This window comes from Prionailurus viverrinus, chromosome F2 (genome assembly GCF_022837055.1).
Source record: "Prionailurus viverrinus isolate Anna chromosome F2, UM_Priviv_1.0, whole genome shotgun sequence".
In the NCBI taxonomy this organism is placed as follows: Eukaryota; Metazoa; Chordata; class Mammalia; order Carnivora; family Felidae; genus Prionailurus; species Prionailurus viverrinus.
The window spans coordinates 1,093,715-1,121,347 of record NC_062578.1 but is presented as its reverse complement, the minus strand read 5'-3'; the positions used below and the strand labels follow the sequence as shown (position 1 = coordinate 1,121,347).

General features: G+C 37.4%; 1 protein-coding gene across 3 annotated transcripts in view; it reads left to right on the top strand.

Annotated features, from left to right (window-relative positions):
• Nucleotides 1–27,633, top strand: part of PRKDC (protein kinase, DNA-activated, catalytic subunit) — a 203,295-nt gene that overhangs the window by 9,352 nt on the left and 166,310 nt on the right. For all 3 annotated transcript variants that reach the window (XM_047842188.1, XM_047842190.1, XM_047842189.1), the window contains 14 exons: nt 1,559–1,614; nt 1,695–1,725; nt 2,213–2,370; nt 7,013–7,159; nt 8,708–8,872; nt 9,317–9,485; nt 9,825–9,874; nt 10,482–10,607; nt 12,160–12,312; nt 13,803–13,918; nt 14,487–14,646; nt 15,620–15,706; nt 16,162–16,281; nt 16,712–16,871. In XM_047842188.1, the coding sequence (XP_047698144.1) occupies nt 1,559–1,614; nt 1,695–1,725; nt 2,213–2,370; nt 7,013–7,159; nt 8,708–8,872; nt 9,317–9,485; nt 9,825–9,874; nt 10,482–10,607; nt 12,160–12,312; nt 13,803–13,918; nt 14,487–14,646; nt 15,620–15,706; nt 16,162–16,281; nt 16,712–16,871 (1,698 nt within the window). The remainder of the gene's footprint in view (nt 1–1,558; nt 1,615–1,694; nt 1,726–2,212; nt 2,371–7,012; nt 7,160–8,707; nt 8,873–9,316; nt 9,486–9,824; nt 9,875–10,481; nt 10,608–12,159; nt 12,313–13,802; nt 13,919–14,486; nt 14,647–15,619; nt 15,707–16,161; nt 16,282–16,711; nt 16,872–27,633) is intronic.

The following is a 27,633-nucleotide window of genomic DNA, read 5'->3' as shown; positions in this document are numbered from 1 at the left end:
GGGGCTGGGGGGCAGGGGAGTCAGTCTCTAACAGGTACATCCTTTCTGTAGGGGATGATAGAAACATTTTGGGTGTAGATAATGGTGGTGAGTACACAACAATGTGAATGTATTTGATGCCCCTGAATGGTACACTTCACATAGTTAACATGGTAAGTGCTGTTACATATATTTGACTACAACAAAAACATAAATACAAGAGCATGCTTGTGGAGGGAGTGGTCTGCCGGAAAGCAGAGATGGAGGGGCACTTGAGTGGCTCAGTCAGTTGCGTGTCCGACTCTTGATACCTGCTCAGGTCATGATCTCAACGGTTTGTGAGTTCGAGCCCCGAGTGGGAAACTGCGCTAACGGCGTGGAGCTTGCTTGGGATTCTGTGTCTCCCTCTCTCTCCGCCTTTCTTCTGTACTCGGTTGCTCCTTCTCAAAATAAATAAATAAACTTAAAAAAAAAAAAAAAAAGCAGAGGTGGACACAGGAGAGTGGACTGTGGGAGGCAGAGCCTGGGGGTGGTGTCCGTTCCCGCTCCTTAGAGCTTGGGCCCTTCCATCCCTGGGCCTCACTGTGTTCACCTGAGTCTACACGTTCTACACCAACTGTGCGCCGACAAGTGCCTGCTATCTTGAATCTGCACATCTCTGTTTACACGGTTACTTTCTATTAGAATGACCTTTTTTACCATGAGTTTCCATTCTTTTAGGCCCAGCTCAAGTGCTGCCCTGTCTGTAAACCCTGTCTTGAATCCTCACACCCAGGAGAAATCTCTCCTTGTACTGAATTCCAAAGGAACTTTTTAAATATCTCTTTTCTGGCATTATCCTACAGATACGATGTTTCTGTCCTCTTAAACCCTCTCTGACCCCTTCTCCGTCTATTTTCTGTCACAGTTGGGCTCTGTTTTCAAATGTATCAGTCCTGTCCATCAAAGCAAACACTTTTTGAGCGTCTCTGGTTTGCAAGTCACTGTTACAAAGGCAGAGAACTTAGTGATGAGAAAAGCATGGTATCTGGACAGCTGCGGTGAATACTGGTGGGAGACAGTTAAATAATTGTGACGTCCATCAGGTCAGGATAAGAGCTTTGGGTTATACTTGGGCACCTGTTTTGTCGTCTCTTTTAGGTGATAAGGTTGCTAAGGTCAAAGATCATATTTTATTCATATTTGTAATGTATACAACGTGCTGAATGAATGCCTGGGAGTACTGGGAGGATGATCATGTGTGTGGCCTTACGTAATCCTCCATACAACTCTCAAAGAAGCTGTACAGTGTCCCTTTTTATAGATAAGAAAACTGAGGCTCTGAGAGATTACCTAACAGAGCTTGCAAGTGATGAGTTGGAATTGAAACCCGTGTCGTGAGTCCACATTTTCTTCATATTTCACTGCATTAATAACTGTTGCAGCCGTAGCTTACAGCTCACCAGCTGCAATGAATGATAGCAGACACGGTTCCTTAATTCAGGCTGTCTGAAACAAAGCTGTTGGTTGTAAAGTGTTTCCAGGTTTGTCAGATGATGCTGTTGGGATTTGTAACAGGCTTCTTTCTGTTTTTACCCAGACCCCCAGACTTCAAGGGAGATTTTTGATTTTACATTAAAGGCAATCCGTCCTCAGGTAGGATTAATATTACTCCAATTTTTCCATAACTGAGACTTGTGATTGTTAAACATTGATGGTAATTTTTTTTTTAATAGATTGATCTGAAGAGATATGCTGTACCCTTAGGTAAGATTGTCTAATTAATAACGTGGAATATTAGAGATTATTAAGTTAATGTCTTGAGTAAGCTTTTGCTTAAACTGTGCGTGAAAGTAAGTATGTGATGTTTCACATGCAGTTACAGGGAGGCTTTTGGTGACTTTGTTTTTAGCACACAAACTCCAGTTAGATGGTCACCCTTAGATTACATGATTTTAAAAAAAATTGCTTTAGAACACCTTTCAGAGGATCCAGATTGTTTGGTTCTGACTTTATCTAAATAAACCCTGATCCTACTTCTGAACTTTATTTGGGGGCAGGCGGGGGGTCATTGGCCTGTTGATTCAAATGGACGTTGGCAGCATTAGAACTCTGATTAGGATCTGTAGGTTATTATAAAGATAGTGGATCTTCATGAACAGTTTTAGTTTTGACATATACCTGAAGCTTTCTTAGTTTTTTTGTTCTGCCTTTGTTGTTCTTTTTTTAAATATAATGGTTTTTGCAATTGCAGCTGGCTTATGCTTGTTTACCCTGCATGCATCTCAGTTTAGCACCTGCCTCCTGGACAACTACATTTCTGTATTTGAAGTATTGTCAAAATGGTGTAGCCATACGAATGGAGAAATAAAAAAAGCTGCACATTCAGCTCTGGAATCGTTTCTGAAACAGGTATTAATTCAACTTTTGTTTAAAAATATTTTCTTCCTTGCAAAAAATTAAATTCCAATCTTGTGCATGCACATTTGAAAAATGAATACAGGTTATTTTTTAGCTCCTGTAGTATTTAAATAAAAAAGCCTGGTTATTAATCAGCTGCATGGGTGGCAGCAGGACTGAGAGATAGGAAGATACCAGATCTGATCACAGCCTCAGCGCGAAGACTGGGAGGCCTAATGGACATAAAAGTGGCAAAGAGGAGGTAGAAGGAAGAAGGACTGGAAGGTCACGGGTCCTCTGAGTCAGGTTGGGGTGAGAAAACATATTTCCTTAGAGGTGAGGGCCAGCTGTCAATGTTAAGATGTTTGTGTTTGTTTCACATTACTTTAAGAACAAGGAGAGTCCATTTGCCCTTATGTATTTTCTGTCTAGATAGGATGTGATTGTAGAATTGAGCCTGCAAATTTGGAAACACGTTGGCTAGGGAGAATGTGCTATGGCTCTCAGCATCCAGAGGTGTCTAGAAATACCTGCTGTTCAGGCCAGGTGTTACAGATTTAGACTGCTTGGGTGGGCTGTGATGGAAAACTCTGAAGATTCACCAAAAGTTTTCTTTGGAGCAATGTTGTAAATGGCAGTTAAATTTGCAAGCTGGTCCATGAAGACCTACCTGAAATGTGGCACAGACAGTATCCTGTTGTAGGGATATAACAGTCTGTTTACAGACACTCTGGTTGTTTCCATTTAGGGGTCCTTTTAAATAAAACAGTTAAGAACATTTGTGACCAAGTGTTTTTGTGGACATACGCTTTCACTTCTCTTGAGTGAAAACCTAGAAGCAAGATTGCTGGGTCGTGTGGGAGGTAGATATGAAACAGTAAGAAACTGCTAAACTCTTTTCAAACTGGTTGTACCATTTTATATTCCCAGCAGCAATGCGTGGGAGTTCCTGTCAGCCCATATCCTAATCAACACAGGGTTTTGGTGGTCTTTTCAATTTTAGCACTTCTCATGGGTGTATGATATTGCCTTACTGTGGTTACAAATTTGAGTTTCTATGGTAACTGTTGATAATGATCTTTTTTCCTGTAGTTACTAGCCATTCTTTTTTTTTTAATTTTTAAATTTTTTTAATACACATCCAAGTTAGTTATCATATAGTGCAACAATGATTTCAGGAGTAGATTCTTTAAGCCCCTTACCCATTTAGCCCATCTCCCCTCCTACAACCCCTCCAGCTACCCTCTGTTTGTTCTCTATATTTAAGGGTCTTTTATGTTTTGTCCCCCTCCCTGTTTTTATATTATTTTTGCTTCCTTTCTCTTCTGTTTGTCTGTTTTGTATCTTAAATTCCTCATATGAGTGAAGTCATTATGATATTTACCTTTCACTAATTTCACTTAGTATAATACCCTCTAGTTCCATCCACATAGTTGCAAATGGCAAGATTTCATTCTTTTTGATTGCCGGAAGAATGCTGGTGTTATTTTGATAGGGATTGCAGCCATTCTTATATCTTATGAGATACTCAGATTATTTCGCTCATTTTAAAATTAGATTGTATGTCTTTTTATAAATGAGTTGTAAAGAGTTCTCTACATCATTTGGTACAAGTCCTTTTCTAAAAGTATTGCAAATAATTTCTGTGGCTTGGCTTTTCATTTTCTTAGCATCTTTGAAAGAGCAAATGTTTTAAAGTTTACATCCAGTTTACCAGTTTTCCAATTTTTTTATTAAAAAAATTATTTTTAATGTTTATTCATTTTTTTTTTAGGGGGGGAATGAGAGAGGCAGAGAGACAGAGATAGAGTGTGAGCAGGGGAGGGGTAGAGAGAGAAGGAGAAGTTGTTGAAGCAGGCTCCAGGCTCTGAGCTGTCAGCACAGAGCCTGATGCGGGGTTTGAACTCATGAACTGTTAGATCATGACCTGAGCCAAAGTTGGGTGCTTGACCAACTGAGCCACCCAGGTGCCCCTACATTTTTTAATTTAAACATTACTTCTGAGGGAAAGAAATTTTTCAATAGCTTTATGTAAAGTTTTTATGAAAAACATTATAAAATAGTAGCATATAAGTATAAAAAAAATGTAGAAGAGTACAAACAACATTTAAAATTTCCTGAAATCCTACCGTTAAGAAAAAAATCACGATTTCAGTGGCACTGCTTCTAAACCTTCCCCTCCCTTTCTCTGTCCCTCACTCTCTCCTTCTCTTTCTTCCCCCTTAACTTTCTTTCATTCCCCTTCTTCCCAGGGGGAAGGTAGGGGGATAAAAGAAGAGAGATATCTTGACCAAAAGGAATATTCATAATTTCTGTGACCTTAAGGTTTTCTGCTATGTTGTGTGTGTTTCCCTGATAGCACAATGAAATCTACATGATTAACTTATAATGGCAACATAGTTGATATATATAATTGTATTTATGTTTAAGTTAGAGTTCCATTTATCCTCTACTGTTGGACAATTGTTTGCAACTTTTTGCTACTGTATCAGAAAATAATTGGATAATAATGTATAAAAAGGATGTTTGCTGAAAGCATAGTAATAAATTAGAAAGTTTTAAAAAAATTTTTATTTAAATTCAAATTAGTTAATATATACTGTAATGATGGTTTCAGGAGTAGAATTCAGTGATTAATCACTTATGTGTAACACCCAGTACTCATCACAAGTGATCTCCTTAGCCCCTCCCCCATCCACCTCCCTCCATCAACCCTCAGTTTGTTCTCTATGGTTGAGTCTCTTATGGTTTGCTTCCCTATTTTTTTTAATCTTTTTTTTTCCTTTCCCATATGTTCATAGGTTTTGTTTCTCAAATTGTCCACATGAGTGAAATCATATGCTATTTGTTTTTCTCACTTATTATGCATAGCATAAGATACTCTAACTTCATCCACGGTGTTGCAAATGGCAAGATTTCATTCTTTTTGATGACTGAGTAATATTCCACAGTATATATACACCACATCTTCTTTATTCGTCAGTTGGTGGACATTTGGGCTTTTTCCATAGTTCTGCTATTGTTGATAGTGCTGCTGTAACCGTCGGGGTGCATGTACCCCTCTGAATCTGTATTTTTGTATCTTTTGGCCAATACCTGGTAGTGCAATTGCTGGATTGTAGGGTTCTATTTTTAACGTTTTGAAGAGCCTCCATACTGTTTTCCAGAATGGCTGTACCAGTTTTCATTCCCATCCATGGTGTAAGAGGTTTCCCCTTTCTCGACATCCTTGCTAACATCTGTTGTTTGCTGTGTTGTTAGCCATTCTGACAGGTGTGAGGTCGTATCTCATTGTGGTTTTGATTTGATTTGTATTTCCCTGATGATGAGTGATGTGGAGCATCTTTTCATGTATCTGTTAGCCATCTAGATGTCATTGGAAAAAAGTCTATGTCTTCCACCCATTTTTTACTGGATTGTTTGTTATTTGGATGTTGAATTTGATAAGTTCTTCATAGATTTTGGATACTCGGCCTGTATCAGATATGCCAGTGGCAAATATCTTCTCCCATTCCATCGGCTGCCTTTTAGTTTTGATTCTTTACGGTGCAGAAGCTTTTTATCTTGATGAAGTCTCAATAGTTCATTTTTGCTTTTGTAGAAACAGTGTATAAATGTGAAAACATTAAAATATATTCATAAAGTGAAAAAGTATTTGTTTACTTCTTGAAGGAACATGTTCTTTAAAAAAAAATTTTTTTTTAATGTTTATTTTTGATAGAACGTGAGTGGGGGGATGGGGCAGAGAGAAAGGGAGACACAGAATCGGAAGTAGGCTCCAGGCTCTGAGCTGTGCACATAGAGCCTGATCCAGGGCTTGAACTCCCACACCATGAGATCAGAGGAACATGTTCTTGATGTGCGTGAAGAAGGAAATTCTGAGGCAGTATATGTGATATCCCATTCTTCTAAAATAAACGGTTTTGTGTGGGATTGGGGTGTGTGTTGGTAGTTTGGCAACGGAAGTGTGGATACCTGTTTTCTGCTTCTGATAATTATCTAGATTCTCTCTGTTCTTGTCTTGGACAGTCTTTGTGTTGAAATTAGGAATGGTTTCTTGAATACCTGTGTTAGTTCTTGCATTTAGGTTACTGTCCCTTGGTAGATAGAGATCTACTTGCTTCTCAGAATACTTTTTCCCCTTGCCTCACCCAATTCAAGCTTCAGTGTATAGCTTAGTTTTTTGAAAGGTGAGTTACACATGTATAACTCACAGTGTAACACACTGTGAGTTACACATGTGTAACACAGTGTAACACACTGTGAGTTACACATGTGTAACACAGTGTAACACACTGTGAGTTACACATGAGGTCTAACTAGGCCTCCTGCTACATTGGGAGACCTAAATGCAAAACCTTGTTTTTGTGCATATGGCTTTCTACATTTGCCTGATCATCTTCAGTCCCTTTCTGTAGGAACAATGTATCCTGTATAATAAAGCCTTGTTTAAAGAGAGTGTCTTTTCTGAACTTGATGCAGACTAAGCAGATTAGAGCAGTAGTTCTTTGTCAGTAAAATCAATTGTGTAGAATTACAACAACATATTGATAATATCTAGTTCAACAATCTACCCTTTTTACGTTTTTATAGATTCTTATTCTTTTGTTTTGCTGTTAAATATTCCTAAAAAGTAAATATTATGCCGTTGCAGATTTCTTTTATGGTGGCAAAAGATGCAGAAATGCATAAGGATAAACTGCAGTACTTTATGGAGCAATTCTATGGAATCATCAGGAACACGGATTCAAACAGCAAGGATTTATCCATTGCAATTCGTGGATATGGACTTTTTGCAGGAGTATGGCCCATTAATTTACTCTGATCTTTTTATTTTCATTTGAGTGTTTAAAGGAATATAATTTATTGTGTTTTTGAACAGCATCTCACACTTGTGACAGTATTGTTACTTGCTTTGTTGTTAACTTGATTTTTCAGTGCCAACTATGTACTAGGATTTTGTGCACATATTACCTCAAATTCCCATAACTCTCCTGTAAGCTTTTAGGAGTATCATTCCACTTTACAGATGAGGAAACAGACCCACAGGAATTAGGTAACTTGTCAAAGGACATAGTAATTGACAGAGCTATGATATAAATTGAAGTCATTGTTTCAGTTACGCCATGCTGCCTGTTATTTATGAAGTAAAATTTTAATTGCTGTTACACAGTGTTTTAGAAAGGTTCTTATGACAGGAGTGTATTTAAGAATATTGATGGTAACTACAGTTATTTCCCTCTTAGTGGATCTCTAGGACTTCTGCTTTATGGAGAAAATGGCTTGCTACCTCTCTTTCTGCAGATCTGCCCAATCCGTGTCTACTCTCTTTTTCAGGGAAGGAGAGTCCCTCTTCCAGCCTTCTACTCTTCTACTCATTCCATTTCTGATAATTTCCTCACTTGCTTCCAAATCGTCTTTCCTCCTCTTGCTTTGTTTAAATCTTCATTTCCATTTGTCTCTGTTGGGTCCTTTAAGTGTATTTAGGGCAGAAGAACCTGTATGTGAAGAGGCTCAGATTAAATGAAAACAAGGAATTTTTTTTTTTTTTTTGAGAGAGTTTTGCATGCGTGCACATGCGTGAGCAGGGCAGGGGAAGAGGGAGAAAGAGAGAGAATGTTAAGCAGACTCTGTGCCCAGTGCAGAGCCTGACTCAGGGCTCGATCCCAGCACTGTGGGATCATGACCTGAGCCAAAATCGAGAGTTAGGTGCTCAATCCCGACTGAGCCACCCAGGCACGCCAAGAACATGGAATTTTCAACTTTATACACTGTGGTCTGGCCAACTTCAACTTGTTCACTGTGGTTAGATATGTTCACAGTGTAGCTGGAGCGTGATAGTCAAGAATGAAGGGAGAGGGACCCCACAAAGATGAACTAGTCAGATCCTCAGGGAAGCTAGATTAGGTCTGAAGTCCAAGGAAGCCTTTGAAAAATCTGAAGCTCGATAGTAGCATTATCAGATTTGTGAGTGACACAGGTGGCTCCGGATGTAGTGTGCAGCACGGTGTAGTAGTGAATTCCAGCTTTGTGTTTACTTCTCAGTCTCCCCTTCTAGGTGACCGGCCTCACGGTGCAGAGACCACATCTTACTGGTCTTTGGTAGCTGCCATCTAAGCAATATCTAGGAGAGTCGACAATCAGTAGATGTTTTGTGTATAAATAAATATTTAGAGTGACAGATTATTTTTAAAAGCATCTTTATGAGATATATTTTATAACTGTGTTTCATCTCCATTAAAAAGTTTGTTGATATTCAGTTTATAATCACATGGTTTAACTTGATACTTTAAATCTTATTATTTTGACATTGACGAGATTGATAGACTTTTGTTTACCTTTCTGAAAGCCTTGCAAGGTTATAAATGCAAAAGATGTTGACTTCATGTATGTAGAGCTCATTCAGCGGTGCAAACAGCTGTTCCTCACCCAGACAGACACTGTTGATGACCACATTTACCACATGCCAAGTTTCCTCCAGTCTGTTGGAAGTGTTTTGCTTTACCTTGATACAGTAAGTGAAATTAATTAAACTGAGCACTATTTTAATTAATCTCAGTTCTTCAGATAATTCGATGGTGTCATACGAATTGTATGCATTCAGTATAGGCACTGTTGTGATCGAGACATTTTTAATTAGTATTTTGTGTTAATTACTGTCATGAAGCTTGACTTTTTGTTATCCAAAGCAGGAAAACTTATTTGTTATTTGTTCCATTTTTATAAAAAGATTAAGATTGCTGCTTGGGGTAGTTTGCACCGTAAGTATCAGACAGTTTTACTCTTGATTTTTTTAGGCAGTCACAGTGTTAAGCTTATTAGTAGATTAGGTATAAACCAGGTTTTTCATTTATCTAATATGTGTCTACTTGAGTTGTAATTATTTTAGATATTTATATCATTCCTATATTTATTTATTTCCTTCTCTAACTTTTAGTTTGCTTTCCATTTCTGCTAGGTTCCTGAGGTGTATACTCCAGTTCTGGAACATCTCATTGTGGCACAAATAGACAGTTTCCCACAATATAGTCCGAAAATGCAGTCAGTGTGTTGTAAAGCCATAGTAAAAGTTTTCCTAGCCTTGGTGGGGAAAGGACCAGTTCTCTGGAATTGCATCAGTACTGTGGGTGAGTTTGGAACTCACCCTTGTTTTTATGATGATGAATGATGAATACCTAGCATGTTGTTTGATGTAGATATCTTTTGTATCTTTTGATGCCTGTTGGGGAACTAATGCTTTGGTGGATCAAAATCTCCTTTTTCATCCTTTTTTTTTGAATCTTTTTTTTCTCCCTTTTGCTCCTGAATCTTAATGGTCTAAAATTTTACACTGCGGATATTAATAGACTTGAGAGGGAAAATTGAGAGGTGTGGTTATGTTTAGTAAAATAGTGGCTGTCATTTTCACTAAGTGGGTGTACTTTTTGATGTTTCCTTCATTTTTGTTTTCATTTTGTTTTTTTCAGTGCATCAGGGTTTAATCAGAATATGTTCTAAGCCTGTGATCCTTCAAAAGGTAAAGTCTGAATCTAATGTTTTGAAAATTAGTCTTTTGTCCCTGAAAGTTAGAAGTGATGCTGGGATTTTTAGTCTGTAAATATACAAAAATGGCCTTTTTAGTTATAAGCCATGCCTTGCATTGTGAAAAGTGTAGGACATAATGCCTCTATAGTTTTTCAGGTGAATAAATTCCTAAGTTATGGGACATCCTTAAATGTAACTTTACTGTTATATACACATTTTTACAAGAAGGGGGTGGCTTCTCTTGAAACTTTGAGACAGAATGCTTAGGCGTATCATGGGAGACATATCTTAGTTGCTTGAAGTTGTAGGAAATAGGAGGAGGTGGGAGATGGACCTGAGTAGGAAAATGAGACAAATGACCCCTCGCAGATTCCTTGGGCATTGTTTTGAGATATTTTTTAATTCATCGCTATTTTAGTCCCAGTTAGAAAAATCATGATTTTTTTTTTTTTAGCTTCCTTTCTTATCTTTCTCAATCAAATTAGTATCTGACTAGTGAATGTTTTAGCTTAGGCAGTTCTGAAAATCAGAACATTCTGGCAGCCATGCTTATTTTGTGAATCCACCAGTAAATATTGGTTTGTTGTCTTCCTGCCCAGGGTGCTGAGTCTGAATCTGAAGACTATCGTGCATCAGGGGAAGTTAGAACTGGCAAATGGAAAGTGCCCACGTATAAAGATTATTTGGATCTTTTTAGAAGTCTCCTGAGTTGTGACCAGATGATGGTAAAAATGACTCGTTTAAAGCCATGAAAGTACTCTAATTCCTCTTTATTAGTCTCCATACTTTTACCCTTAGGACTTGCTAATTTCAGAATTATATTTTACTAACTATTCAGTTGTTTTATTGCTGAAGTACTTCATGTAATAAAAAATTAAAGTGGTATCAGTTAGGAACAAAATCATAGAACTCATATAAACTTAATAATTGCCATAGCTGAGTCCTTATTTCATCTGTGAGTAGCCAGTGTAGTATGTTTGATGCTAAATTATTTTTCCTGACAGATCAGCCTCTCAGGTAGCAAAAGTGTAACAGTATTATCACCATGGAAGAGCTATTCTCTTTTTATTTGTTAAAGATGAAGTTTAAAAAAAAAGATGAAGAGAAATGTCACTGACTCAGTAGTGTGAAGGCGATTGGTATATGGTTTTTTACGTCATTTATGATTAGAATAATGCCTCCTGCTTAATGTTTCTGATAGATGTTTCTCTAATGTCTCCTTTAAGCCAGGTTCTGGCCACCATTTCAGCATAGACTTTGACAAAGCATTATACCCTAGGAAAAACAATTTGTGTCCATAGGTAATTTCTGTTCTCGGATCTTAGGAGTTTTTAGTTGTTTTCTTACTGAAATAAAATAGTATAGCAGTGTTAGTACTTTTACCTACAATATTTCTTTTTTATATATGATGTTCTTTTACATACAATGTTCTTTTTTATATATGATGTTTTGTGGTTAAGTTCCATAGAATATTTGCCTGAGTAAAGGCAGAGTCATTGGCCTATTTTTTGGAATAGTAGAATAGTTTCACTTAAAAAAAAGTTTACTTATTTATTTTGAGAGAGAGAGAGAGAGAGAGAGAGAGAGAGCGAGCAGGGAAGAGGCAAAGAGATGGAGAGCGAGAGAATTCCCAAGCAGCCTTTGTCTGCCAGTGCAGAGCTGACATGGGGCTTGAACCAATGAATTGTGAGATCGTGACCTGAGCCGAGACCAAGAGTCGGATGCTCAACCAACTGAGCCACCCAGGTGCACCAGAATAGTTTCACTTTTAAAGAAATGATAAATTATAAAGTCCATTCTGAGGATAGGTGTGCATTTATCCACGTGTATGTATGCTTGTATGTGTGTATATACAGATATGTGTGTAAGCATGCTTATTTACACACATATATAAATGTACATGCATGTGTATTTGTACAAACGTGTATGTAATATATGTGTGTGTGTATATATACCTAAGTGTTTTTACACACACGCATTAGGTGGGATAAATGCTTTGATGAGGATTGGTCTAAATCTTCTCATTTGCCACTTTGTACTTAGTAAGTATCTGTTACATGTATGGGTTAAGTCCTATCTGACTGAAATGATACTGTCCTAATAATTTAGGAAAGTGTCTACATTTTGCACCTGAAAACTTCCAGGTAAATCTCCTCCAGTTTACACAGAAGTTGCTATAATATCTGAATATGCAAGTACACATGTGCATTGTAATTTAATATGGATACTGCTACCTTTTTGCATAAAATTTTGAAGCTTATTTTCTTTATTTTAAAGGATTTTCTTTTAGCAGATGAAGTATTTCTCTTTGTGAATTCCTCCCTTCAAAGTCTGAATCGTTTGCTATATGATGAATTTGTCAAATCAGTTTTGAAGATTATTGAGAAACTGGATCTTACACTAGAAAAACAGAATGTTGGGGGACATGAGGTTAGAAGTTTTTGTCAGTAATAATTTTGCATCATTTTTATAGCAGCTTTTTGTATGTAAACATCCAGGGGAAAATAGCACATTTGTAGAATATTGTAGGAAATTGATTTCTGCAGCATTCATGTGTGTCATTGATGCTTTGCTAACTGAATAGCTCAGTGTGTAGAAAATGTTATCTCTAGATTTTTCAAAAAGTAATTTATATGTTTAATATTTCAAAACCATTTATTTTAAAAAATTTGTTTCCTAGGCTTGTTACTCATTTCTTAGCAATAGTAAAGAGTCAGATCTTACTTTGTGTAGGGGTGACTTACTATAGTAGGATAGGGAAACCTGGGATTCCTCTTGTTTATAGCTAAGGAAATGCTGAACTCTGGGTTCAAGGTTAAATGTGTTCTTGAGATAGTAGAATATAGGCAATAGAGAGAAAAGGGAAATACACCCTCCCTTTTTCCTGTACTCAGATTTCCTGGCCTGTGTGAAAAATAAGTTATGGTTTAAGGTTGCCAGCTAGAAGCCACTGTGCTCTTATCTGAGGGTGTGTTTTAGGAAAGCACGATGGGAATGACACTAGTGTCAAAGGACTTGAGTTCCAGTGGAAAATACTAATTTGCTTTTCAGCCCAGGGATTTTTTTCTGAGACTAGATTCTGCTCGTTAGTGCATACGTACTTGCACTGTAATACCATGAAGTTAGACAAAAGATAGTGGAGTGATTATGCAGAGGATAGATAAAGGAAGCAGTAACTGTATTGCATTTGCATTGTTCTGTTTTTTATGCTGGTTGATGGGAACAGCAGTATTTTTCATGCTTTGCGTGTGTCTAAAATAATTTCATTGAAAAACTTGCCAACAGGGACTTCTAGAACTATGTCCTCCCAACAAACCTGCTTTTTAGGACTTGCATCTTTGTCACTTTTGTTGTCTTCAGTGGCTTCCCTTGTACTTCCTTTCTCTTCTTGTTTTCTCTCTTCTGTTTCCTGCCCTTTTTACTTCACCTGCAGCAGGGCAGTGGTCACCTCTGCGACCATTTCCCATGTAAACCTAGAATCCACCCTAATCCTCCTTTATAGCTTCCAGTGTGTATTTCTGACTGCTTGTTTTACATTTCCACCTGAGTTTGATGACACATAGTCTGTTCATAGTGAGTTGCTGTTACTTAATACTTTTAATGATTCCTGTTTCTCAGTTTGAAACCTCAAAGTCCTTATGGACACGTTCTAATGTTCTGAACTTGTACCTCTGTCAAGGCATCATTGCTAGTTCCTTCAAGAAGGTATAGCCCTCCCTCTTCATATTTTTGTATTTGTACTATTCTTTTATCACTTCACTTTGTCACTTCCTTTGTCTTTCTCTTTAATGTTTTTGAGCTTTGTCATCTTTGTCATCTTTATTAAATTGTAAACTTTATTAAATTGTATTACTTGTAATTGAGGACCCATATATGCCTTTCTCACTTTGATAAAGTCTTTGGATACATCTACTTTCAAGGATGAAAACGAAGCTACTGGTGTTTGGGTGATCCCGACCTCCGATCCAGCTGCTAACTTGCATCCTGCTAAACCCAAAGATTTTTCAGCTTTCATTAACCTGGTGGAAATTTGCAGGTATTTAAAAAAATTCTAATTATTTAACGGTGGAAATCACCAGCTATTGGCTATAATATAGGAAAAACACTTCTATGGATGTATGAGATGAAAAAGTAAAAGACTTAAAATCTAAAATTGCTTATATGAATCTTTATATCTAAATGTACCAGCTTAGAATTATCGTCGTTTTCTGTTTAAAAGATCCTCAGGTAGGGAGGGGTGTCTGGGTGGCTCAGTCAGTTAAGCATCTGACATTTGATTTCGGCTCCAGTCATGATCTCATGGTTCCTGGGATCAAGCCCCATGCTGGGCTGTGCACTAAAAGCGTGGAGCCTGCTTGGGATTCTCTCTCCCTCTCTTGCTGCCCCTACTCTGTGCTTGCTTGTGCACATGCTGTCTCTGTGTCTCTCTCAAAATAAATAAATAAACTTAAAAAAAAAAGATATCCTCGGGAAAAGAGGAACATGAAAATGTTTACATAATGGAATCATATACCTTTTTGATTACATCCCTTATAATTTTGAAGCAGAATAAAAATATTATATGATAAAAACTTCTACATTAAGCTTTTAATTTGTTTTTACAGAGAGATTCTTCCTGAGAAACATGTAGAATTTTTTGAGCCATGGGTATATTCATTTGCATATGAATTAATTTTGCAGTCTACACGGTTGCCTCTCATCAGTGGTTTTTACAAATTGCTTTCTATTGCTGTGAGAAATGCCAAGAAAATAAAATATTTTAAGGTGAGTGGTTTTTTTGTGCGGAAATGAATATTCCTGTGTTTTTTAGGTTGCACGAGTGTGTATAAGTACATTATAAAATCGTATAGTATATTGCAGTTTTAAAGTCTCATTTTCTGTGCTTTTAAAAATAGTGTGAGTGGCAATTGGATGGCACTGTAAAAAAAGTTAATGGTATTTTCTGCTCTGCTTTACAAGCATCTGCCTGAAGGTTAGATTACCAGAGGTTCTCAAAGTGTGGCCCTAGGACCAGCAGCATCAGCATTACCTGAGAAATCTGTGCCCTCTCCAGACTTAGCTAATCAGAAACTCTGGGGGCAAGGCCGCACAGTCTGTGCTAGTAGACCACCCAGGTGATCTGGTGGCTAGTGACATTTGAGAATAACTAGGTTAGTGCACCTAATGCTCCAGTTTATCCCGAGCAGTCCAATCGGTTGATCACAGGGTGGGCAGGGTCTCTCGGTTCGTAGGTGTATGTACTGGAAGACAGGAAAGGGAAAGGGGAAGTGGACTTACCCAGGCCTCTGGCTTTTGACTAGTCATTCACCTATTACCTTAACGTTTTGTTTCTCCCTGGCCTCTGCCTAAAGTGTTATCAGAGCTGGGTTTTTTTCCCCCTCCGCGCAAGACATTGGCAAAGTGAAAATGGATTCACTCCTTAGAAGTAAGACTGAGGGGCCCCTGGGTGGCTCAGTCGGCTGAGTGTTCCACTTGGGCTCAGGTCATGATCTCACGGTTCATGAGTTCGAGCCCTGCGTCAAGCCATGTGCTGACAGCTCAGAGCCTGGAGCCTGGTTCTGATTCTGTGTCTCCCTCTCTGCCCCTCCCTGGCTTGTGGTCTCTCTCTTTCTCCCTCTCTCTCAAAAATAAATAAACATTAAAAAAAAAAAAAGGAAGTAAGACTGGGAACTGCTAGATTAGGATACAGAATTACATGATGTTGTTCACTTTACTAATTTACTGCTTTATTCAACAGGGAGTTGGGCTAAAGAGTCAGACACAGTCTCCTGAGGACCCAGAAAAGTATTCTTGCTTTGCTTTGTTTGCAAAATTTGGTAAAGAGGTAATTTTTAAATGATTTATCCAGTGTTTTCATGGGCTATTTAAAAATGAAAGTATGTTGATAAAAAAGTCTTAGTGATCATAAATTATCTAATGACTTAAAAATTGGTTTGCTTAATCCAGATTGGGATTAAGGGATTAGGAAGCACTAACAGAGGAAATCGTTGTATTTCAAAAGTCCCTTGAGTTTTCATTAAATAGTTTGTATGATGTCAACTCAAAACTAATGGATTCTTTAGCTCTCCATATAATGAGAATTAAGTACTTCAACAGATGAATTTTTCCTGGAGATCAGTGCTTACTTTGTAAATGACAGTAGCCATGTCATATAAAAGTTGCGTGATCAATTTTTGTGTTTGAGAATAAGGGTAAATATTTTTAGTTGATTCTCAGATTATAGGCTCTATTCAGGTACACAGCTCCGTCTTTTTCTTTTTCTTTTTCTTTTTTGTTAAGGTTTCAGTTAAAATGAAGCAATATAAAGATGAACTTTTGGCCTCCTGTTTGACCTTTATTCTGTCCCTGCCACATGACATCATTGAACTTGATATTAGAGCCTATGTTCCTGCATTGCAGGTAAATACATTGTCTTAAGCAAATCCATTTTTTTTTCCCACATAATGTTATGTTTTCTAGAAAACATGAAACTGTCTTGCCACTATAGTTATAGCAGGTGCTTACCCATCAGACACCCCTGGTTCAAGTTCTACTTCTGCCACTTAGTAGCCTTAGGACTTGGGACACTTGGCTTGGCCTCTCAGAACTTTCCTGACAGGTGGATGTGAAGATTAAACTTTCCTTGTGTTGAAAGTTTGCAGTAGAACACCAGCTACATAGACTGGTGGTGCTCCTTTTCCCAGGAATGACCTTGGATGCCCCTACTTACCTCCAGCAGTATCTGTCAGTAGAAAGGCTTATTCACTAGAAACCACAACTAATTGGTGTTTTTTTCTTTAAATGTTAAATTCCCTGTATTTCAGTTTACCTTGTTTGTATTGATATGTAGATGGCTTTTAAACTGGGCCTGAGCTATCCCCCACTGGCAGAAGTAGGCCTGAATGCCCTAGAAGAATGGTCGGTTTACATCTGCAAACATGTAATTCAGCCCTATTATAAAGACATTTTACCCAGCCTTGATGGATATCTGAAAATTTCAGCCTTATCAGGTAAGGTTTGGAAGAATTGTGATTTGTATCTTAAATAAAATGGCAATGTAATAACTTTAGTAGGACTATTTGTATTTCTGCAACTTCTGTAATTTGAGCCTAACGTATTCAAAATATGTTTGATTGAGATTTTTGTAATATTCCCAATTTAGTCAATATAATTGGGACATAAGAAAATACTTGAGATATTAAACCTTGTTTTTATTTTATTCACTTATATCCTACCAAGATTTATAAAATCTTCAAGGGCAAAACTCTAATATATTGAATTCCTTATAAATCCTAATACACTGCCTTGCAAATAAATAAATAGTTAAATAAGTAGGGATTAAAACTATGAAAATTAATTTTATATTTTGTTAATTTTTATTGGTTTTCCAAATATAATTGATGAAACACTAATGTTAGCCAGTTAAGAAGAATTGCCATAGTCGGTTTGGGAAAAGATTCAAAGGAAAAAAGTGATTGGGCCAGGCAAAAGTGTGACCAGTCAAGAAAAGTAGTAATTAGAGTTCAAGATTTACTTGAACCAGAATGAACATGGACACTGTTCTTAGATGGAGCAAAAAGAAAGATTCAGACTGGAGAAAGTGAAACATTGCTAAGACTTTACAAGTTAGTGTCATGAAAAATTAAGTGAATTAAGTATTAAATTTGTAAAATTTTATCTACATGAACTGTTTTATTATTCAACTTAAGTATTGTTGATTTGGAAATAGTAAGTGAAAGTTGTGTGACACATTTTGTTCACTGAGTCGGTTTTTCTGACACCCTTGATGTATATTCAGAGTTCAAGAAGAGTCACAATTTTGGGAGATTTTTCTGTAAATGTTAGCAATAACAAGCTTATTTAGAGACCAAAAAAAGTAAATTAATGTTTATAGGTTACTTAGGCTTTTAAAAATTCACATCATATAAGGATTGCTGTATTTGAGTAGATCACTACTCAAAAACATGGACTTAGTTAAAAAAAATGAAGATATCTAATAGCAAATACCTTGTTGGTACTTTTTGTTTTCTAGAATTTAGTTCTGTCAATTAGCTCATTGAAAAGATTTATGTCGGGGCTCCTGGGTGGCTCAGTTGGTTAAGCATCCAGCTTAAGCTCAGGTCATGATCTTGTGGTCTGTGAGTTCGAGCCCTGCGTCGAGCTCTGTGCTGACAGCTCAGAGCCTGGAGCCTGCTTTGGATTGTGTGTCTCCCTCTCTCTCTCTGCCCCTCTTCCACTCATGCCTCTGTGTGTGTCTCTCTCTCAAAAGTAAATAAAATTTTTTTAAAGAATAAAAAAAGAAAAGATTTATGTTTTTTAAAAAATTATAAGGGAAAATGCTGTGATTATTTTTTTAAATTGTTTTGAGAGAGAGCATGTGTGCACACAGGCATGCAAGCAGGGGAGAGGGGGGAGAGAGAGAATATTAAACAGGTTCCACGCCTACCACGGAGCCTGAAGCTCACGACCACGAGATCATGACCTGAGCTGAAATCAGGAGTTGGACACTTAACTGAGCCACCAATGCACCTTGATACTGTGATTCTTTTAAGCAAAAGGATATTGCTATTGCTATTCATAAATATGTGTACTTTAGACAATTAGAAGATAGGGAAAAACAGAGAGTAGGTAAAGCAAATAATAAAAGAAAATCCATAAACTTAAAGACAACTCCTATTTTTAGTAATGTTTTATTTGAAATTATATCAGACTTTCAGGACAGTTGCACTAATAGTGAAAGGAACTCCTGTATACTCTACGCAGATTCCACAAGTAAGGTTTTGTTCCCTGTTTTATTGTTGCATGTATTCTCCTTATATTAGGTGATAATATGTGTGTGTATTTATACATGACATTTTTTTCTGAACCCTTTATAAGTTGCAGACATCATGGATGTTTATGCCTAAATGTTGCAATGTGTATTTCTTAAGAGTGAGGACATTATTTCATACAACCATTGTATCATTATCAAAATCAGGAAGAATAACACAGATACAGTATTTTTTTCTAATCTATAATCCATATGTAGATTTCTCAGTTGTCCCATTAATTTCTTTTATAGCTATACTTTTCCTGATACAGCATTCAATCTAGGACTATGTGTTGGATTTAATTATCATAATGCCTTAGCTTTCTTTAATGTGGGTAGCTCTTTAGCCTGTCTTAGTTCTCATGTGTGGGCTTGTCTGTTTTCTCATGATGAGGTTCAGGGATGCTATTTTGGCAGAAACACTCAGAACTGATGCCATGGCCTCCTCATAGCATCATGATAGTAATTGGTGCCATTACCAGTTATGTTCATTTTGACAGTTTGGTTAGTGAGTTTCTGCTCCACCTTTATGTAACCCTAAAGTTATAGTTTTACCTTTGTGGGAGTTAGTCATTTGAAATCCTCTTCCTTTCTTCTCCTAAAGTATTCAGTCCTAAGGCCTTTAGGCAGCACAGAGCAAGTTAGGTGTTAGGGTAGCAGTGGTCGTCCCCAGGAACATAAGGGGGGCAACTTGGAGGGGCAGCCTGGCATGGAGCTGGAGCAGGGTGGGAGGTTCCTGCATGTTGGGCTTCATAGGGTGTGGAGGTCAAGGCGGGATGGAGAAGGTGACATATGGGTGATTGATCAAATAAATAAATGAAGGTTAATGGAAGCTAGATTTCTCTTTGTTAGAGAAGGGAGTTACAAATAGAGAAAGAGAAAACTAAAGTGAATCCTATGGTATTGGATAGCAAATGGATGTATTGGTGTGAGATCATGGTACTTCCTCTTTCCCTCTCCCCGTCTTTTTCTCTGCCTTTCTTCCTCTCTGTCTCTCTCGCTCACACACACAGACACTTATATATATACATACATATGGGTAAATTAAGGTAAAAATAGAGACGACAGAGTGAGTCAAGAATTGGGTAAAAATAGAGATGACAGAGTGTGTGTGTGTGTGTGTGTGTGCGTGCATGCATGCATGTATTCCAAATCAGTCCATTGAAAGGGCCTGCTTTGGAATAGTGATGAACAAACCTAATAGTAATGAACAAACCTAGTGCCCAGATCATGGTTTCTAAATGTCATTTTACATTGAAAGGAACCAGAACTCCTTGGAGAGATGACTGGCTCCAGCCTGGGACAGGGAAAATACAAGATGAACCTAGAATGTTATATTTTCTGAGACATCAGGAAATTAAGAAGATGTTCAAAGAATGATAGAGAAATGTTACAGGCAAAATTGGGGATAATTTGGATCAGCAAAAAAAGATAATCATGGGAGGATCAAGACAGTAGAGTAGGAGAATCCTGAGCACACCTCCTTCTGTGAACACACGAAGGCTACAACTACATATAGAGCAACTCTCGCTCACAATGACCTGAGACTAACAAAAGAGCTCTTTTATGGCTAAAGATCAAGAAAAAGCCACATTGAGACACATAGAAAGGGCAGAGATGCAGACTGTTGAGACCCTTACCCCTAGTGCAGTGACCCACAGCAGGAGGGTTATCACAGGCATGGAGGAGTGAAGGATTCAGGCCACATTGGGGACCTGTATCAGGAAGATGAGCCCCATAACATATGGCTTTGAAAACCAGTGAGACTTAATTCTGGAAGAGCTGGAGGGCTATGGGAAACCAAGACTGCATTCTTTTTTTTTTTATTTAACTTTATTTTTTATTTTTTAAAATTTACATCCAGATTAGTTAGTATACAGTGAAGCAATGATTTCAGTAGATTCCTTAATACCCCTTACCCATTTAGCCCATCCCCCCCTCCCACAACCCCTCCAGCAATCCTCAGTTTGTTCTCCATATTTATGAGTCTCTTGTTCTGTCCCCCTCCCTGTTTTTATATTATTTTTGTTTCCCTTCCCTTATGTTCATTGGTTTTGTATCTTAAAGTCCTCATATGAGTGAAGTCATATGATTATGTTTTTCTCTGACTAATTTCACTTAGCATAATACCCTCCAGTTCCATCCACGTAGTTGCAAGTGGCAAGATTTCATTCTTTTTGATTGCTGAGTAATACTCCATTGTATATATAGACCACAGCTTCTTTATCCATTCATCCATCAATGGACATTTGGGCTCTTTCCATACTTTGGCTATTGTCAATAGGGCTGCTATAAACTTGGGGGTGCATGTGTCCCTTTGAAACAGCACACCTGTATCCCTTGGATAAATGCCTAGTAGTGCAATTGCTGGGTCGTAGGGTAGTTCTATTTTTAGTTTTTTTGAAGGCCCTCCATACTGTTTTCCAGAGTGGCTGCACCAGCTTGCATCCCACCAACAATGCAAAAGAGATCCTCTTTCTCTGCATCCTTGCCAACCTCTGTTGTTCCCTGAGTTAATGTTAGCCATTCTGACAGGCGTAAGGTGGTATCTCATTGTGGTTTTGATTTGTATTTCCCTGATGATGAGTGATGTGGAGCCTTTTTTCATGTGTCGGTTGGCCATCTGGATGTCTTCTTTGGAGAAGTGTCTATTTATGTCTTTTGCCCATTTCTTCACTGGATTACTTGTTTTATGGGTGTTGAGTTTGATAAGTTCTTTGTAGATTTTGGATACTAACCCTTTATCTGATATGTCATCTGCAGTTATCTTCTCCCATTCCATCAGTTGCCTTTTAGTTTTGCTGATTGTTTCCTTTGCTGTGCAGAAGCTTTTTATTTTGATGAGGTCCCAGTAGTTCATTTTTGCTTTTGTTTCCCTTGCCTCCGGAGACATGTTGAGTAAGAAATTGCTGCGGGCAAGATCAAAGAGGTTTTTGCCTGCTTTCTCCTTTTTTTTTTTTTTTTTCTTAATGTTTATTTTTATTTTTGAGAGGGAGAGAAAGTGCGTGAACAGGGGAGGGGCAGAGAGAGAGGGAAACACAGAATCTGAAGCAGGCTCCAGGCCCTGAGCTGTCAGCAGAGTCCAACGTGGGCGTCCAACCACAAACCATAAGATCATGACCTGAGCCAAAGTTGGGCGCTTAGCTGACTGAGCCACCCAGGTACCCCAAGACTGTACTCTTAAAGGGCCTATGCAGAAACTTACTCACTCTGAGACTAAACAAGGAGGCAACAGTTTGAAAAGCACCTGGGCCACATATGAGGGAGATTTATTGACTGATTTTAGAGTGTGCCAGAGGGGCAGTGCTGTTAGTAACTTTCTATGGGAATAGAAGTGTTGATGAATGCGGGGCTGACACCTTGTCTGTCTTGCAACACTCATGCCACCCTGGTGTTCCCTGCAAACCACCTTTGTGCGACCTACCCACCTCAGCAGGCACCATTCCAAAATGGCTCCCACCCTGCTGTACTGGCTGGTGGCCTTGATCCCACCCTACACAGATGCAACTCCACCACATCCTGTGGGCAGCCTCAGCCAGGACTGCCCCCCACCCATCAGCTTCTGCCCTGTGGGGGCAGCCCCACCACCAGTGTACCTAGAACAATCACAGCTGGGCTTCAGAGCCAGCAGATTAGATGATACAGAAGAATGGATCAGTGACTGGAAGACAGAGTGGTGGAAGTTACCCAAATGAAACAGGAAAAAGAAAAATGAATTTTTACAATTAGAATAGATTAAGGGCCCTTTGGGACAACATCATGCATACTATCATTGGCATTATGGGAGTCCAGAAGAAGTAGACAAAAGGGCAGAAATTTTACTTGAATAAATAATGGCTGAGTACTGTCCTAACCGGGGGAAGGAAACGGATATCCAGGTACAGGAAGCACAGAGAGTTCCAAACAACATGAACCCAAAGAGGTCCATATCAAGCCACATAATTAGAATGGCAAAAAATAAAGATAAAATCTAAAAGCAGCAAAAGAAAAGCAACTAATTATATACAAGGAAAGCCCCATAAGGCTCTGAGCTGATTTTTCAGCAGAAACTTTGCAGGCCAGAAGAGTGGCATGATATATTCAAAGTGATGAAAGGGGGAAAAAAACCTAAAATCAAGAACACTCTTCCCAGCAAAGTTATCATTCAGAATTAAAGGAGAGAGAGTGCCCCAAACTAAAGGAGTTCATCACCATTAAACAGGCCTTATAAAAGAGACTTCTTTAAGCTGGAAAGAAAGGGTATTAATTAGTAGCAAAAAAATATAAAAAGTATAAATCTTCCTGATCAAGGTAAATACATAGTGAAGATAGTGGATTAATTGCTTTTAAAGTTTATATGTAGGTTAAAAAACAAAAGTAAAATCAGTGATATCTACAATAATTAGTTAAGGGGTACGCAAAAGAAAGATAAAACATAGATAAAACATGTCGGGGGAGTAAAAATATGGCACTTTTAGAATATGTTCAGATTTCAGTAATGATTAACTTAAAATAGAATGCTGTATATGTAGGGTATTATATGTGAAACTCATGGTAACCAGAATTCAAAACCCTGTAATAGATATGTAAAAAATAAAGAGAAAAGAATCCAAATATAACACTAAAGAAAGTCATCAAATCACAAGGGAGGAGAACAAGAGAAGAGGAATGGAACAAGAAGAACTAAAACACAACTAGAAAACAATGAACAAAATGGCAATAAGTGCATACCTATCAATAATTAAATGTAAATGGACTAAATGCTCCAATCAAAAGACAAAGGGTGAATGGATTAAAAAACTAAATTAAGACCCATTAATATGCTGCCGGTAATGACTCATGTCAGACCAGAAGACAAAAAGACACATACAGACTGAAAGTGAAGGAATGGAAGATATTCTATGCAAATGGAAATGAAGAAGAAAAAAAGCCAGGGTAGCAGTACTTATTTCAGACAAAATAAACTTTGTTTTAATTATATTTTTAAAATTTTTTACTTTTTGTCTCTTTTGTGTGAGGCACAATAGTCTTAAAAATAAAGACTATAACAAGAGACAGGCTAACTGGATAATGATAAAGGGATCAATTCAATAAGGGCACATAATAGTTGAAAGTATCTGTGCACTCAGTATATGAGCACCTAAATATGTAAAGCAAATATTTACAGACAAAAGGAGAAATAATCATACTAGGGGATTTACTTTAACACCCTACTTACATCAATGGATAAATCGTTTAGATAGAAAATCAGAAAGGAAACAGTGGCCTTCAGTGACACATTGGGCCAGATGGACTTAACAGATATGTACAGAACATTCCATCCAAAACCAGCAGAATATGTGTTCTTTTCAAGTGCATGTGGAGTATTCTCTAAGACATTCTTTAGGACAGATCATGTGTTAGGCCACAAAACAAATCTCAGTAAAGGTAAGAAGACTGAAGTTGTATCAAGCATCTTTTCTTACCACAATAGTACAAAACTAGAACTCAATTACAAGGAAAAAGAATTGGAATAGACAAACACGTGGAGGCTAAACAACATGCTCCTAAACAACTAATGAGTCCATAAAGAAAGCAAAGAGAAAATTAAAAAATATACTTTGAGACAAATGAAAATGGAAATACAACATTCCAAAGTCTATGGGACACAATAAAAACAGTTCTAAGAGGGAAATTTATAGCAACATAGGCCAGCCTCAGAATACAAGGATAATCTCAAACAATCTAACCTACACCTAAAGGAACTAGAAAGAGAAAAGCAAAGCACAAAGTTAGTGAAAGGGATAAGGATCAGACCAGAAATAATTGAAACAGACCAAAAAAAAAAAAAAAAAAAAAAAAAAAAAATCAGTGAAACAGCTGGTTCTTTGGACACTTTAAAAAAAAAAGAAAAAAGATAAATCTTTAGCTAGACTCATTAAGAACCCAAATCAAATCCATAATAAAAGAGAAGCTATAACTAATACCACAAAAATTTTACAAGGGATTATGAGAGACTACTACAAATAATTCTATGCCAATAACTGGACAACCTAGTAGAAATAGATAAATTCTAGAAACATGTTGAGGTGCCTGGGTGGCTCAGTCGGTTGAGTGTCCGACTTCAGCTCAGGCCATGATGTCACGGTCTGTGGGTTTGAGCCCTGCATTGGGCTCTGTGCTCAAAGCTCGGAGCCTGGAGCCTGCTTCAGATTCTGCGTGTCCTCTCTCTGCCCCTCCCCTGCTTGCATTCTGTCTCTCTCTGTCTCTCTCTCTCTCAAAAATAAATAAACATTAAAAAAAATTTTTTTTTAAATTCTAGAAACCTGCAATCATCCAAGACTGAATTAGGGAAAACTAGAAAACCTGAACAGACCTATTACTAGTAATGAAATTGAATCGGTAATCAAAAACCCCCCTCACAAACAAATGCCTGGGACCAGATGGCTTCACAGGTGAATTCTACCTCACTTTTAAAGAAAAGTTAATACCTATCCTCAGACTGTTTCAAAAATTGAAGAAGAAGGAATGCTTTGAGATTAATTCTGTAAGGCCAGCATTGCTCTGATACCACAACCAAAGACACTACAAAAGAAGGAAATCACAGGTCAGTGTCTGTGATGAACATAGACACCAAAACCCTCATCAAAATATTAACAAACTGAATTCAAAATACATTAAAAAGATCATACACAGGGATCAAATGGGATTTATTCCAGGGATGCAAGGATGGTTCACCATCCACAGATCAATCAATGTGATACACTCCATTAACCAAACGAAGGATAAAAATCATAAGATCATCTTAATAGATAATAGAAAAAACATTGGACACAATTCATCTGTTTTTGATAAAAAATCTCAAGAAAGTGGGTATAGAGACCTATCAACATAATAAAGTCTGTGTATGACAGTCACAGCTAATCTACTCAATGGTGAAAAGCTGAAAGCTCTTCCTCTAAGATCAGCAACAAGACAAGGAGGATGTCAACTCTTACCACTTTTATTCAACATAGTACTGAAGTCCTAGCCAGAACAATTAGATCTAAAAATAAAAGGCATCCAAATTGGTAAGAAGTAAAACAAAACTGTCACTATTTGTAGATGATGTGATAGGAAATCCTAAAGATGCCACTAGAAACAAAAATAAATTCTGGGGCCCCTGGTGGCTCAGTCAGTTGGGCATCCGACTTTGGCTCAGGTCACGATGTCACAGTTTGTGAGTTCAAGCACCACGTCGGGCTCTGTGCTGACAGCTCAGAGCCTGAAGCCTGCTTCGGATTCTGTGTCTCCCTCTCTCTCTGCCCCTAACCCATTCACATTCTGTCTCTGTCTCTCTCAAAAATAAATAAACATTAAAAAAATTTTTTTTAAATCAATAAATTCATTAAAGTTGCAGGATTAAAACTAATATATGGAAATCTGTTGCATTTCTGTATACTCATAATGAACTGTCAGAGGAATTAAGAAAATTCCATTTACAATTGAATCAAAAAGAGTAAAATATTTTGGAGTAAACTTAACCACAGAGGTGAAAGACCTGTACTCTGAAAACTATATGACGTTGATGAAAGAAATTAAAGATGACACAAGCAAATGGAAAGATGTACCCTGCTTATGGTTTGGAAAAATTAGTATTGTTAAAATGTCCATACTATTAAAAGCAATCTATAGATTCAGTGCAATCCCTATCAAAATACCAATGGCACTTTCACAGAGCTAGAACAAATAATCCTAAAATTTGTATGAACCACAAAAGACCAAAGCCATCTTGAGAAAGAAGGACAAAGCTCGAGGTAGAATATATAATGGGGAAAGGACAGTCTGTTTGATAAATGTTATTGGGAAAATTGGAGAACTGCATGTAAAAGAATGAAACTGGATCATTTTCTTACACCATGCACAAAAATAAAATCGATTAAAGACCTGAATGTAGACCTGAATTCATAAAATGCCTAAGAAGTAAACATATGTAGTAAATTCTTGGACATTAAACACTTTTTTTCTGTGCCCTCAGGCAAGGACAACAAAAAAATAAGCACAGCCTTAAAGAAGCAGTTCTGTCTCAGGGAGTTCATAAAATCACTTTTCAAAGTAACACTAACATCTTAGGTGGTATGCATGTTAACATGATCTTCAATTCAGTAAGTCTTAAAAAAAATAGTATTTGCTTTTACTATGGTAACTATTACTAGTTCAAACCCACATAAGCAAAGATATGTGGGGTCTTACTAAGACCCAGTTGTGAAAAGTGTTCTAGACACCAAAAAGCCCAAGACTGTGCTTTATGAGAAAACTCCTTAAGAGAGAAGCATACCGCAAATTGTATTTCTGCAGTATTGCTTCTACAGTAGCTTCAACAGCTTATCGAATATAACTTACTACCAAACACATTTCTTTTTTACCAAGAAAACTCAGAGTGGATAATTGAGAATTGTCTTCCATACCCACGGACTTCTCAAACTCAGTTTGTGAGCACACATGACACCATTGTCTTCAGCCATTCCATCCCTATACAACTCCAATTGGCAGCATATACACATTCATTAACATGACCCCAAGGTCCTTTCTTGTTATATCCTATAAAAACAAACAAAAGCACACAAACTTAAAAGTGATGCTGACTGATCATCGTTTCAGATTTTATTTTACTGAGTAATTATCTGCATGTGTAGTGATTTTCTATTAATTCACTCAGTCCAAGGTTTCAAGTTGCCTAAAGAGCTTAGAAGTTATCTTCCAGCTGCTGTCATGCTACAAAACATAAGTATTGGGGAAATAAAAAGTTTGTCCAAATCATGGTTCAGGTTTAGTTGTACATAAATTTATAATGTTTTTCATAACTTAAAATTTACATAGGACTGTTTGCGATAATGAGAAAGTTCTCGAGGTAGATGGGTGATGATTAGGCAACATTGTAAATGTAGTTAGTGCCACTTAAATGTACACATAAAAATGGTTGAAAGAATACATTTTATGTTATGTGTCTTATATGGCAATAAAAA